Source organism: Motacilla alba, chromosome 4 (genome assembly GCF_015832195.1).
Source record: "Motacilla alba alba isolate MOTALB_02 chromosome 4, Motacilla_alba_V1.0_pri, whole genome shotgun sequence".
Taxonomy (NCBI): domain Eukaryota; kingdom Metazoa; phylum Chordata; class Aves; order Passeriformes; family Motacillidae; genus Motacilla; species Motacilla alba.
In genome coordinates, this window is record NC_052019.1 from 40,509,108 (window position 1) to 40,523,910 (window position 14,803).

The 14,803-nt window shown below is 39.9% G+C and overlaps 1 protein-coding gene across 1 annotated transcript; it reads left to right on the forward strand.

Moving 5' to 3' along the window:
* The first annotated feature begins 276 nt into the window (after positions 1–276).
* Positions 277–14,780, forward strand: PPID (peptidylprolyl isomerase D). Its single transcript, XM_038134751.1, has 10 exons — positions 277–447; positions 2,217–2,357; positions 2,803–2,909; positions 6,239–6,427; positions 7,180–7,302; positions 8,816–8,922; positions 11,437–11,578; positions 13,813–13,899; positions 13,977–14,019; positions 14,551–14,780. Exons 1-10 carry the CDS (start codon positions 363–365, stop codon positions 14,637–14,639), a joined length of 1,113 nt encoding a protein of 370 aa, XP_037990679.1. The 5' UTR covers positions 277–362; the 3' UTR covers positions 14,640–14,780.
* Positions 14,781–14,803: the final 23 nt, after the last annotated feature.

Genomic DNA, 14,803 nt, shown 5'->3' on the forward strand with positions numbered 1-14,803 from the left:
CAATTTGCCCATTTTACCACGGATCACCACTTTTCACACAGCCTGCCATTTTTCTCATAAAATACAAACCCAGGCAAAATCTAAAATCTCTCTCCTTCCCCATATTTCCAGGCCTTGTGTGTGTGTATAGCCTCGAGAAAGCAATGCTTCTTCTCTGCGGATTATCTCCGAGTCACTTAGGGCCGCTCGGAGGCAGGACAGGGGAGGACCAGTCCTGCAGCCATCTGCGGGCTCCGGGCTCCACGGGGACCGGCCGCCCGCCCCCGCCGGTGGGAGGAGCGCCGAGCGGCCCCGACCCGCGGGCGGCCGGGATCGCGGGCGGCCGAGCGGGCGGAGCCACCGCGCCAGCGGGCAGCTGCGGCATGTCGCACCCGTCCCCTGTCGCCCGGCCCAGCAAGGCCAGCAACCCCCGCGCCTTCTTCGATGTGGACATCGGGGGCGAGCGAGGTGGGGAGGGGGCGCGACGGAACCCGGGCGAGCGCCCCGGGCCGGGGCGTTGTGCGGGCCGCGCGGGGCCCGGGCCGGGCTGCAGGAGCGGCGGGAGCGGCTCCGGGCCGGGCCGGGCCGGGCCGGGCCGCAGCGTTCAGGACTTGGGGGAACCCTGGGGGCTCCTGGGCTGTGAGCGCACAGCCCCAGCAGCGGGGGGAGGAGGAGGAGGAGGGCGCCCCGCCAGAGCGAACGGGCCTCCCCGCGGGGCTCCCCCGGCAGAGCGAACAGGCCCGAGGAACGTGGCGAGAAAGGCAACATGGCAGCACAGGCCCCGGCCGGGGTGATGCCGGGGGTCGGGCACGTCGTTCCCATGGCAGCCGGCGCTGCCCGGCCTCGGCTCCCGGCGCTGCCCACGTGTGCGGCCGCTCCCGCGCCGCTCTCCACGTGCTGCGCTGCGCCGAGCGCGGCCCCGCTCAGAGCCGCCCCCCGGCTCCCGTGGCTGGGCCCCGCCGCGGCCGGGACCTGCCGCGGCTCGGCGAGCCTTGCCTGGCTGCCGGGCCGGCAGTGGGAGCTGCGCGGCGAAAGCTCGGGGAAACCGCAGCCCTGGTTCTCTTGGCAGCGCCAGTGCTGCCAGAGGTCACTCAGAAATCTGGGCAAACGGTCAAAATCGAAATAAGGAAACAACAGCAAGTTAGCTGGGGTACTGCTTGAAAGGTTTAAAAAATTTACATGGAAAAAGATAGGGACTGCCTAAATCTTGTCAGGATACTGCTTTCCATTTATTCATTCTCAGAAGAATAAAATTTACATGGAAAAAGATAGGGACTGCCTAAATCTTGTCAGGATACTGCTTTTCACGTATTCATTCTGTTACTCAGAAGAATAAAAGAAGAAAGTCTATGAGATGATTTGCCTTTTATTGACTTTCAGTTGTCTAATTTGTTTTCATTCCTGTATTAATTAGAATCAATATATTTACATTTAGCTACCGGTAGAGTGAAGTTATGTTAATTAATTGACTGTGAGGCTGATGAGAAAACAGGAGTGTCAACTGATGGAGGCTGCTAGGAGTGAGAAATAGCTCTGTGAGAAGCCAGTTTGTGAAGGAATGACAATTCAGCACAGAATCCATTTATCAGCTATTACAGGATCTGTTTGCTACTCAAGTTTAATTTCCTTCAGTTAAAACATGAACAGCAATTGTTAAACAATTGCTTGTGGTGTCTCTAATTGTAAATAGCCATTATTCATATGCATATAAAGTGTATCACTATGTCTTAGTTAAATTCAGGTTTAAGAGAGTGAGTGGTAAGGGATGTGTTTAGCATAAGCTTTTTTATGGATTAAAAGTCTCCACAAAGCAGTCTTTGTATTGTATCTACTTTTGATTGAACAAACTACATATATACTAAAATTGACATAAAATAAGTGTGCATATTAAAATTCATAATTTGGCTTTAATAGACGTGTGTGTGATTTCCCACACACCTTGTTTTTGGCAGAAAATGCGTTCGGCATTTTCATTCGTTTTTGGCAGAATCTGCCTTTATCCCTGCTACATTATTCTTGACAGGGCAATTCACTGTTGGTAATAACATTGCTAAAAAACCAATGTAACTCTGTGACCAATTGCAATGGAGCAACCCCAAGATGGAAATCGAATAGTAATCTAAATAAAAATAATAATAAAGCTTGAAACATTAATTTCTTTTGACATATAATGCTAAACGCATCACTGTGCCAAGGACAAGACTTAAAAATGTCTTACTCTCTCTTTGTCATTTCAGTTGGACGTATTGTCTTTGAATTATTTGCTGACGTCGTACCTAAAACTGCTGAGAACTTCCGTGCGTTATGTACAGGAGAAAAAGGAACAGGGCCTACCACTGGAAAACCTCTCCATTATAAAGGATGTCCTTTCCACAGAAGTACGTTTTGTTAAATCCTCCATTTTCCTGTTGGTAACGAAAGTTGTCTACCATGAATATTTGAAATAATATTAAATAATATTTCAAGTACTTGTTAAAGAAACAACTTTACTGAAGGAAAGTTTTTCACTTTCTGATCCTCCTAATGACTACATGTTCTTGCCATGCACTGACAATAGTACATTATAAATTTACTAGTAATTTTTCAAAACTAGATTACTCTGAGTTGTAAACAGGTTGAAATGAATTTCAGGTAAATATCAAATGATATCCACATAACTGAAAAGGAGTACTTAGGTGACACTTGGTAAATAAAAGATGGATTTTGGTTCCATTTAGGTGCTGGTGACAAGGATTGCTTTTCATCTTAGAATTGTTTAGTATTTTTTTTTCCCTCATGCTTTTGTGCCTTGCTGATACATTTTATAACTATTTTCTTTTACAGTTATTAAGCAATTTATGGTTCAAGGTGGAGATTTCTCAAACCAAAATGGCACAGGTGGAGAAAGTATATATGGTGAAAAATTTGAAGATGAAAACTTTCATTATCAGGTACTCTATTGAAAACACTGATTCTATTCAGTTGTGACATTTCAGTGATGTTACTCCTGCTTCAGTGATAACAATTGTCAGCATTGGCACTAACCATTTTCATATCATGTTATATGTGGAAGCATATGATGGACTCTAAACAACACTGACTGAAAAACTTACAGATACCACTGTCCCGTGGTTAAAGCAAAGCCCTGACTGCAGTTGTACTTGCCCCCAAACAGTATTTTAGGAGAAGAAAATAGAGCAGTCTTCTACTAATCAGATAACAAAATCCTGTATCAGGCTCACAAAATCACTGAGTCCGTTAGATTGGAAAACACTTACAGCATCAGTGAGTCCAAGCCTTGACCAATCGCCACCTTGTCAACTAGAGTATAGCACTAAGTGCCATATACAGTCAGGTCTTGAACATCTCCAGGAATGATGACTACACCACTTCCCTGGGCAGCCCATCCCCTTCTGTCAAGAAATTCCTCACAATGTCCAACCTTAACCTCCCCTTGTGCAACATGAGGCCATTTCCTCTTACCCTGTTGCTGATTGCCTGGGAGAACAGACTGACCCCCCCCACCTTGCTTTCAGGTAGTTGTAGGGAGTGAACCTACAACTTCCTACACTACTTTCAGGTAGTGTAGGGAGGTGTAGGTCACTCTTGAACCTTCATTTCTCCAGGCTAAAAAACCTCAGCTCCCTCAGCCACTCCTCACAGGACTGAAAGGACTTAAGTTTGGAGCAGTAACTGGAATTGTGACTCCAGTGTTCATCATAAGGATAATTCCAGTTGTGTTCTCTGAAGTCTGACACTCTGGTAGTGCCCACAGCACTGCTGCTAACAGTGTCTGTTCATTGGTACTGTCACAGGATCACATCCCTGAAGATGACTTTGTGTCATTATGTTTTTGGTTGTTCTTTGAGATCTGGAGGTAATTATGAACATGATACAAATTATTCCCATTTCTGTACTTCTCAGCTCTAACAAATGTTGTCACAGTGCCAGAGATATGTTGAAGAACCCATTTGGATCCCGTACAGAGTCTAAGAGCTTGATTGCTGTTATCTGTTTGCAAAGTATGTTAGGATTTTACTGGGAGTTTGAATGTCTGTGTTACGTAGAAATTCACTGGCTCTTGCACTTAATCCAGCAGCCCTGCAGTGTTCTCACCCACTGTCTCAGAAAACAAAAGAATTATTTTTGTTGATGTTTAAGGACACTGGAACTGTTTGTTCTTGTGCTGGTTGCATGGACTGTTGCAAATTGCAGTAAACTGCAAAACTTTTTGTCAGTAGTCACCTTATCATCTCAGATCAATCCCACTAGGCTTTTCTTGATGCCACTTCTCCAACTAACAGCTCTGCTGTTTGTGGAACACCCAACTTACACAACCCCAAGCACTGTTACTATGGCATAGTTTTGCAAGCCTTGGATCTGTCAGAGAATCTGATTTTGTTCAGATTTTTTTGCTTGCTTTATAAGCTTACAAAATGACCGCAGAAACCATAATGGGAAAGACACCCCATCTGTCTGCAGTGTTTTTCAAAACACAGCAAGAAAGAGACTCTCGTAATTGGGGACTAAAATTGATAATTGGGCCCAAACAAAATAGGGTGGTGTATAAGTGGGGAAACTGAAGGCACCAGACTGCTCTCCAACTTGTCCCCCTACATCTTTACAGACAAAAGGTAAACCTGGAGGTATAAGGCAACACCTGAACTTACTGTTACTTGGTTTTTTGTTTACAAACCCTTGCTGTCTAGCATTAGCTGTAACTGGGGAGAGAGGGGGGGAAGCTAAGATTTACAGGTCTTAGGCAGTGAAGCAGTGACCAGCCTCAAATGGTATTTGCAGAAATCTGCTGAGGGGCAACCCTTCTGTTTGACTTGTTTGCCAGCAACTACAATGCAAAGTGTCAGATATTTGTTTTGGAGGCTGCAATTCTACCAGCTGCCTTCTCTTGCTCTGGAACACGGGCTCCTCTGTCATTTGCCATCTCTGACTCCCAGGGCAAGTTTCAAGGTTAAAACAGTCAAAGCCAAGATTCCAGTAGCTTTCTGTTGGCTGGGTGTGATTCTGGCTCTCAGCTGTAGAACCTTTTCCCAGAGTTCCTAAGCCAAATCCTGACTGAAGAGATTCAGACTTACTGTGCCTTATGACCAGATGAACAGTTCAGGCAAGGAGGTCTCCCTACCACTATGGAAATCCAAACACTGTGTGGGAGAACAATTTTCAAAACAACAGATTCTTGAAAGTGGTAGAGAATGTAGGGGAAAAAACAGATGCTTAAATACACCAGGCTCAGATTGTTATCTCAAACTAGTCAACCTTTCATTGAGCTCTGAAATCTGTTTCTACATCCTTTGTGCTATCATCATTTTTTGCCCCTCCTCTCATTCCCACAGTATCAAGTTTCTTAACAGTACCACAGCATGAATGCTTTAGATGTGTACCAGTGTCTAGGTATAACATCCTCACTTATATTAAATGGAGTTCCTTGCACTTAATAACCAGACCAACTTGGGGAGAGTAACATCTTCATGGCTGGGTTGTGCCAGTTAAACAAGACATTCACAACACATAAGAAAAAATACATTTTTGCAGTGCAGAATAATCTACGTGATAGGACAAGAAAAGTCTTAGTTCAGAAAAGGAAAAAGTACTTGCAAGAAACAGGATAAACAGTATCTTCTTACATTAGGCTGTTTAACAATTCTCTTTTAGTTTGAGGCCTAGTGGCTTAAGTGGCAAAATAATTATATAGTTAAAAATCCCAACAGACTAAAAACTGTGTCTCCACTAAAGTGAAGGAGATCCCCCAAAAAAATCACCAAATGATGAATTTCAAAGACCACAGTCCTCTAAACTCCACAGTTCTACACCATACTTTGTCTGAGTAGTCCTTATAAAATTGGCATTACATACCCATCTTAGCAGCTCAACATTAAAGTTGGTTTCAGTGGTGTTTAGCCTCATTTCTTAAGCCAGTGGTCTTAAATAATTCAGTGAGGAACTTCACTCCTTTCTCAGGTGATCTGCCTAAACTCATCATCTGTGTAGCGGGTGGAGTGCAGAAGCTGCAGACAGGTGTTACAGCATAAAGTCACATGTGGCTGTGCTTGCTAGATTGGTAGGGTGCAGGTAGAGACCCAGAGCTGAGCATTTGCCCTCTTCAGTCATGGTAGGTAAAATTAGTTGGCACTTGTATGTAATTGGTTTACCAAGTTGTTATAGCTGTCCTGGCTGTGTTTATGATCAGCCTTACAGAATCTTCCATATGGTTTTATAACATATTTTAAATGTTGATGGTGATTTTTTTTCCCCCCCAATGCAGCATGATAAACCAGGTCTGCTGAGCATGGCAAATGCAGGACCTGGTACTAATGGCTCTCAGTTCTTTATTACAACGGTGCCTACTCCTCACCTGGATGGGAAACATGTGGTGTTTGGCCAAGTGATCAAAGGAATGGGTGTAGTTAAAATATTAGAAAACGTTGAAGTTAAAGGAGAAAATCCTGCTAAGGTAAGCAAAATGCAAAGCACTGAGGGATGATGTTTATTATTTCATTACATGATGTATAATCGTTTCTTCTAAATTCTTGGTGTAATATTTAGAACTATTAAATGTTAGTTATTTTTACTAACTGGTAATTTCCATTTTACTGTCCTTGTTAAGAGGCTTTTGTTCTTGCACTGTACGTTTTCCTTGCACAAACCATTTATTGTTCAACACAGCTGTGAGGGTGGAAGCCTTTGCCAGAAGTGTAGGATGGGCGATGAAATTAAAAGGTGGAATTCACAATCCCACCTAAATGATACGTAATTCATATAATTTTTATGTCAGAAGTCATGTTTCTGAAAAAGCAATTGTTGTGCAGGTCATAGCAGCTTGTGGGTGTTGGATGAATTAATACCTCTAACTTTAAAAGTCTTGGCAGTTGAAGAAAGAACCATCTTCTCTAATGTAGTAGAATTTCCATGTCTTGTTTTTTGCTGCACTTCAGCTTGCTGCCAGTTCCTCTTCCAGCCTCCCAGTGAAGCGTGGGTATGATGTTTTAGTAATGCTGATCTTCTGAACACAACACTTGTGTGTTGGATAGGCTAATGTGTGGATAGGCTAATGATGTGATGGGTTTCTGAAATAAATGCACCCAAACAACAGATGAAAAAGCCTTTTTATGGACTTTCAAAAATTTCAAAGAGCACTTGGAAGTTATTGCTTTTTAAAAAATTGTCTTAATAAGCAATACTACTATTTACACTTCATTTTTTCAGTTGTGTGTCATCGCCGAATGTGGAGAGCTAAAGGAAGGAGATGACTGGGGAATAACTCCCAGTGATGGATCTGGAGATGCTCATCCAGATTTTCCTGAAGATTCAGATATAGACTTGAAAGATGTAAGTATTTTTCTTCTTGGGTATTTTACAGATTGCAAGACTTGCAGGTGATCTGAGTTACGTGGTGTCAGTGATGATGTTCATTAAGCTTTTTTTCTTTAGGATGGATCCAGGTCCGAATTAAATGGTGACATTCCATTTTAAGAAAGAGAAGGCTGTATGGGAAGGGATTGTTATCTCTTTTTTTTTCAGTGCTAATTTCAGCCATTTTTTCCCCCAGTAACTAAAACCTCACTTAAAATTGTCACATTTATTTTCTACTCTTGATTTCTTTTTATTTTTGTTTGTGCTGTAATGTAAGGTTGCAATTACTAGAACTCCATCCTGCAGATGTCTAACTTAATGTTGTTGTCTACACACTTTTTAAAATACTCACCCTTTAACAGACTCTGCCTCACTTATTAGAAATAAAGCATTGGCCTTTTTAGAAGGTTTTTACTACATCAGAACTAGTTGTTTTTAATTCCCACTAGTTGTTTACTTTTTAGATTGTTCAAACCTGCAGAAGATCTGTTGTTGGGAGTTAAGGAGCAGACTGGTCAAAGCAGCTCTTCTGCAGGGTTTTAATTTCTCATGTAGATGAACTAGACAAACTGTGTACGTCAAACAGTGATTTGTGAGAAAGGGAAGAAAAGGGGGCTGCATGAGAATTAGAATAGTAAAAATCCCTTTGAGCTAGAAAACAAACTCCTTGGCTGTTGAGAAGCACTTCAACTTATGAAAATGTTTTTGGATAGCATTTGATGTGGTGCAGAATCAAAGTTGGCAGGTGCCTGTGCCCTTTAACTTAAAACTTGTTCATATAAACCAGCTACAGAAACCATGGTGACATTGGTCTTACACTGATCAGTTTTTGCCAAGGTTACTGGTTCTAGTAGGGTAGAATAGACAGCTGTAATTATAAACTATTTATAATTACCACTAGAAAAGTAACTTGAAGTGTACAGTTCTGGAAGTAGAAATTGTGGACTTGATAAAGACAGGCAGTTCTTTTCTCCTTGCATTGAGACTTTAAGTGTCCAGAGAGAAGGAGAATTGTGTTGACATGATTTCCACTTTGAGTGTGTGCAGAATTCATGTGAGTGATACTGTTTTGAGAAGCAGAAGACAACATTTCATCAGGAATAAGACAGTCTTGGTTGAATACTTTGCTTGTAAATGGATCTTCTTTTCTTTGAATAATGGTCAACACCTTTATATATAGCTCTATGTGGGTAGCAGCATTTAGGGAGAAGAGTTGGACTATTCTGTCTTCTCTAGTATTTTCTCACCATTTATACTGTAGAAAAGCCACTAGGAATTTCATCTTTCAGATCTTTGTGTTACATGAAGTAGAGAATATTACGGAAGTGGTTTGAAGGTAGTATTTTGTCTAAAATTGCAGTATTTCTATTCTGAGATTTTATAAACCTTGAAAGAGGATGGGCCTGGGATTGTACTGTTAAATGTTAGTTAATTCACAACTTCTTTCATAAATACGTTCATACTTTATATTTCCCATCTGTTTTATTAGGTTGACAAGATTGTGGCCATAGCAGAAGACACAAAGAATATAGGAAATACTTTCTTCAAATCACAAAATTGGGCAATGGCAGCTAAAAAGTATAGTAAAAGTTTACGGTAAGGCTCTCATCACTCAATCAGGTAGTTCCTGTAACCAAAATGAATACCGCTATTAAGCAATGATTTGTGACTTTTAAGGGTGCCTGGTGCAGTGCTCTTTTCTTTTTTAAACAAAGAGCCTTCTGAATATTGAAAACATCTGGTTGATTTTTAGCTACGTAATCAAGTAGGTCTTCTACTCATTGCTAGGTAAGAGCTACAGGCAGGAAGTATTGCTGAGAACTGCCTAAATACTCTTTTAATAATACTGCCACTGTGGTGGTACATACCTGGGAAGAAAAGCACAGGAATATCCAGGGTAGTTAATGGACAGCAAGGAAGGGAAATACTTTTTCTATGATTTATAAAAAGCAGTAGGTTTAGGAAATTGATAAGTTCAAAAGACAAATGCGGCCCTTACTCATTCATTACTGGCTTGTTTTCTGTGGGTCCATACCATCATCCTGACTTCATGTATAATTCAAACTTGCCTTCAAAATCATAGTCTTCCTGCTTTTGTTTCCATACTGCTTCTTTCATATTTTCATGCTTTTTGCTTTAATATGAACATCTCCTAAAAATAAAGTTATACTTAGTGACCTTTATCCCGACCTTCTTAATGATCACTGGTTAAGCAACAGTGACAATAATGAAAGAAAAAAAAATCAGGCATATTTAATGCTTCAGCTGAGATTTTAGCAGACTGGGTTTCAAATAAATGTCACCTTTCTGAACCATAAAATGAATCCTTTAATTGCAGATGTTAACCCAAGGTGCAGTGTCTCGACCTGCCCCCAAAAAGCTCATCATAGAAACAGAAACCTCAAAGTAAAAAGGATTTCTATGCAAACCTTTTGGAAATTGTACATAAAAAAAGGCTGGAATGGATCGTTAAGGATCTTTGTTGTATCTGTCCATTTTCTCTCCCCATTCTTAAGTAAATGCCACGTATAATTACACCATCCCTTCCCATTAGGTGTCTTGCTCACTTTTAAGCACACCCAGTGAAGGCTGAGCTGCTTTGGTGCTTAATTCTTCTTGTAGGTGGAAATCATAGTAATTTTTCTAGACTAAACAAATCTGATCTTTCCAGCTTTTCCTTATAGGCCATACTTTTATGGACATGCCCTGTATCTTAGAATCTAATACTTTATGTAGGATGGTGACCTTTAGCTGGCACTTCACCAGAACTGATAGGCAAAGAATAGTTCTTACCAGGGTATCCCATGGCTTAGGTACAGTTCACCTGGCACACCATCTGAAAATGCATTTTCTTTTCACCTACAGTAACCATTATAATCTTCTGTTCTTCTTCTTGTTTTATTGCTTCTTAGCCTTTTTAAAAAATACATTTTATGTGTTAAAATTGACACCTTTAAAAAAAAAAGTATTACTTCCTCTTATCTCCCTTGATATTTACTTCACTGATTTCTTTAACTTGGAAGCTCTAATCTTATGTCCAGAATGGTTGCAGTCTTTCATGTTCTGGTGTGATTTATAAATATTATACATGTGTTCCATTTGTTTTGAACATAATACAGATTTGTGGTATAACTCTCCTTGCCTTTTACATGTTTGCTCTTTCTTCTTGTTCTCATCTTTCTCATGATGCCTAGCAAGTGGAACAAGCACTGGGACTGCATCTAATTTGCAAGCACAAAGCATCTAATTTACTTTTTAAGTATTGCTAATTTTTGTGATCCAAAGGTTGTATATGAACAACAAAAAAGACAGGACATGCAAAAAGTGAACTTCCATAGGCCCTGATCTGCAAAGACTACATTAATTCATGGCATGCTTAAAATGTGAATCTATGCAAACACAATTTTTTAAAAATAAAACTCAGAAAAGTTCTATCAAATAGACCATTTAGGAGTTAAAACTTTTGTATCCACTGCAGACCTTTGCCACTGAAAATAAAAACCAGACAGCATTAGCACATTGTAAATTAAGAAATGTGCTTTCAAAACAGAGATGTAGTAACTGCTGTGGCTCCGTCCTGAACCAGTGTCAGTTTTGAAGTTCAAGACAGTGGGAAGAAGGTGGTGTTACTAATGCTCATGAACCACACTCCTTTACAAAGTAAAGTTAGCTCCAGATTTTAGCCACAAATGCCTAAGCTAATTAAAAGATTATTGAGGGAACTCAAGAAGAGATGAAGCTTCTCGTGAATGTGGAAGGTGTAGTGGTGGTGTTGATTTTCTGGTACTGATGAGCAACGTGTTGGAGAATAAACTGAGATAAATTATGATGTTTTCCTGCAGTAGAATTGTGCTTTTGTCTCAGAAAAAGAATGTGCTAATACAGTGGAGGACTAAGAGTCACAGGAAAACATTCTTTAGTGAGTTGATTGGTTTTTATTAGGGTGGGTTTTACGTATTTAGTTTAATAAGGAATTGTAACACTTGGAGCTGCTTTAGAAGTAGTATGGATAGGCCAGCTCACACATATCTGTGGAGAGATAGCTAAGGGCAGGACAAAATGGAAGTTGCAACACTAATCCATGTTGTGTGTGAATCTGTTTTTCTGCAGGTATGTAGAAGCTTCTGAAGCAGTGGCAGAGGAGGCAGACAAACCCAAGTTAAAGACTGTTGCTTTGAGCTGTGTTCTAAACATCGGTGCTTGCAAACTAAAACTGTCAGATTGGCAGGGAGCCATTGAGAGCTGTTCAGAGGTAAATGTCATGTTCAGTATCTTGATCAAGAATTGGCCTGTATAGACACAAGACTACTAAGGTTTTTTAAAGTCTTCCGACAAGCTTATGATTTGATAGTAAACAAGCAGGAGCTCATGGTGAAGTTCATACTAACTTTCCAATATGTGGCTTTTTAAAGACTCTGAAATTGAAATGAATCATTAGAAACAAACAAAAGAGGGCTGTTGCTTACTGCTAGGAAGAATGCACATCATTGTCAATTTGGTTTTTAGAGCTATTTCTTACATTACAAAGAGTTAAACTGTGTTTGGTGAAAGAGAAATACTTTTCTCGGGAAGACGAGTATGAGCAAAATGTTTTACTTGCCTCTAGATTTGATGGCCTTGTATTTTATTCATGGCAGGGACTTTCTAACTAGATATCTAACCTTTCAGGTACATTTAGTGGTGAAATAAAATGACTGAATAGGAGGAAAGAAACAAGGTAATCATAAATCTGGAAAAAAAGAAAACCAGGAGAATTAAAGGAAAAAAGAGGAATGACGACATGGGCATAGTGAAAATCTAGTAAATTTAAGGAAACTTTAAATAATTCAGTAAAACTCCAGTAATATAAAGGAATCAGAGGAAAGAATGCTCTTATCTGTTAGCAAAGGATCCTGAGCAGCATCTCCTAGGGCCTTGTGCTGAAAGCAGGAGTCTCAGCTAATCTGTGTGTGAGGTCATTAGAAAGCTGGCTTGCTTTCTAGCTTGCTGATGGTAGAAAACCTTCGTAAACCTATATTTAGAACAGACAAATGGGGAATGAGGAAAGGAGAAAATAGGAAAAATATTGTGTAATGTGATATCTGTCACCTAGAAAATGGTAAAAACTGAAACAAATGTGTTACAGGTAGAAATAACTATAACTAATAATACATGCCATTGTGGGAAGAAAATTACTCTTCCTTTTTTTAAGAGTAAACAATTGTTAGATGAAGGCAACTCCATAGCTATAATAGACTTCTGTAAGTCATTTAGCTTATGTCTCATAACTGTGTCAGTGCTTTAATCAGAACACCAGTTTCCTAAAATTAGCTAATAAAGTTCTAGGTAATTGTTAATGAGAAACTGTACACTTTCACTTTTATGATTTCACATGGCCAAAAGCAATTAAAGTTAACAGCCTGGAATACGTGCATTGTTTGGTGTAAATAATGAATTATGAACAGCTGAACCTGTTCAAACAAACCTTGCATTGAAATAGCTGTAAGCACGATGGTCAAGGTAAAACCAAAGAATGCTACCTCTGTGTATGCAATCCAGACAACTCATTCTTAGCACAGAAGAGGCTGAAGGCTTTATAGTAGGTAGATCAATAGGAGCACCCACAGTAATACTTCCTTTGTATTAACAGCCAATACTTAAGTGATTTAAAAAATATGGATGTGTTGTCTATAAATGATTTAAAGTTAATAAATTAAATTAATAAAGCAACACATTGCTGTGAAGACATTGCCTATAAACACTGAGAAATTATATTCTTTAAAATAATAAAGACACACAATAGAAGAAACTGCAATAAAAATGTGATCTTCACAGGCAAGATAAGGTAACAGCTAGCTGACCAAATTATCCAAGGTATTCTGAAAAAATAATCCAAGTAATCAAATAGTGGAACAATCTCTTTGCCCAGCCACTGTATTTCCTATTTTGATACTGTCATATTAGAGCTGGCATATACACATTATTGAAAACATTCAGCTGAAAAAAGGCATAATGACTGGAACTTGGCAAAGTTCCTGAAGCATGATGAGATGGATTGCTTGCATATATTTTTCTAGCCCACAGTGAAAAAAATCTTTAGAGGAAATCTCTTTATTTATGATGCCATTTGAGGAGGTTTTGGTATGAAGGAAGGAGCTGCAATAGAGAGATGCCCTGTGAGACTCAAGGTTAGGATAATTTGAACTGCAGCAACTCCTCAGCCTTGACAGCTATCTATATAGACACGCACACACCAGCTGTTCCATTTGGGCCTCGTGTGTGCTCATCCTTCACAAAAGATCACTTTTGCTGCAGTGGTACTGAAGCTGATTACTTGCTATTCAGTGTGCTGCATTATAGCATTCCTTTTTACACAGTTAATGTTTTGACAGCTTACCCTCAAACCAACTGTGAAGATTGTCTGCTGGTGTGAATTGTGCCATTTGTGGAGATGGGAGGCTGTGAAGTATAAGAAATGTTAATGTGACAATTTTATTAAATTTACAGGCTCTTAAAATAGATCCAGCAAATACTAAAGCACTCTACAGACGGGCTCAAGGATGGCAGGGAATAAAAGATCTCGATCAAGCACTGGTAATGATCACTTCTTTTTGTCTTTTTAAATTTAAAATTTTGTCAGATCATTAATTTGTATTTTTCTTTTATTTAAGGCTGATCTTAAAAAGGCTCATGAAATAGCCCCTGAAGACAAAGGTAAAATAAGCTCTTTCTTTTAAAATTCCCATAAGACTTTAACAAAGTATCTAGGGTAGTATTCAGTTGGAATTCATACTAGTGTGATGCCTAAAATGCTAGCTTCTTAAACATTGATGTTCTAAGCACAGAACCCACTGAGGTGGAAAACCTGATTTTATACAGCAGTGATGCTTCTGTTGCACTGGAAAACCTACTTATGTAGGTCAGCAGCATTCCTCTTGAACTATGTCTGTATCTCACAGGGCTCTTACTAGCTTATTTCCTGCTCTAATTGGGTGAGATTTTTATCTCCTAAGTTCTCTGTTGGCACCAACGCCATACTTGCTGCATGCTCCTCGATGTGGTTGCCTTACTAGTTGAGACAAAGCAAGGGGACAAGGCTTTTGCTGCTAGTATCTGACCTAATCAAAGATTAAATGCAGTTTTATGAAATAACATAGGTAAGTTCCAGCAGTGACCTGGTGTTAACCTATGAGGAGACCTAATGTAAAGAGATGACTGTAACTCTGTAATTTTCTTTTTGAGCAGCTATCCAGACGGAAACACTCAAAATCAAGCAGAAGATAAAAGCCCAAAAGGAGAAAGAGAAAGCAGCTTATGCTAAAATGTTTGCTTGATTTTTTTCCTAACCATTTAAATCTATGCACTAATTCTTGCAAAAGGATAAATGGAGCTGCTTCTTTCATTTGCCCTCTGCTGCAGTTTTCAGTATTTACAACACAAAGGTCTAATAATAAAGACAAACTGTTCAAAGGTGATGTGGTTTTCTCTTCTTTTAAGC

What these genes read in the sequence shown, in the direction of transcription:
- PPID (XM_038134751.1), top strand. Translation starts at nt 363, where the DNA reads ATGTCGCACCCGTCCCCTGTCGCCCGGCCCAGCAAGGCCAGCAACCCC. An exon ending in GGACATCGGGGGCGAGCGAG is followed by an intron (nt 448 to 2,216) that starts GTGGGGAGGGGG and finishes TTGTCATTTCAG; the next exon opens with TTGGACGTATTGTCTTTGAA. An exon ending in AAGATCTCGATCAAGCACTG is followed by an intron (nt 13,900 to 13,976) that starts GTAATGATCACT and finishes CTTTTATTTAAG; the next exon opens with GCTGATCTTAAAAAGGCTCA.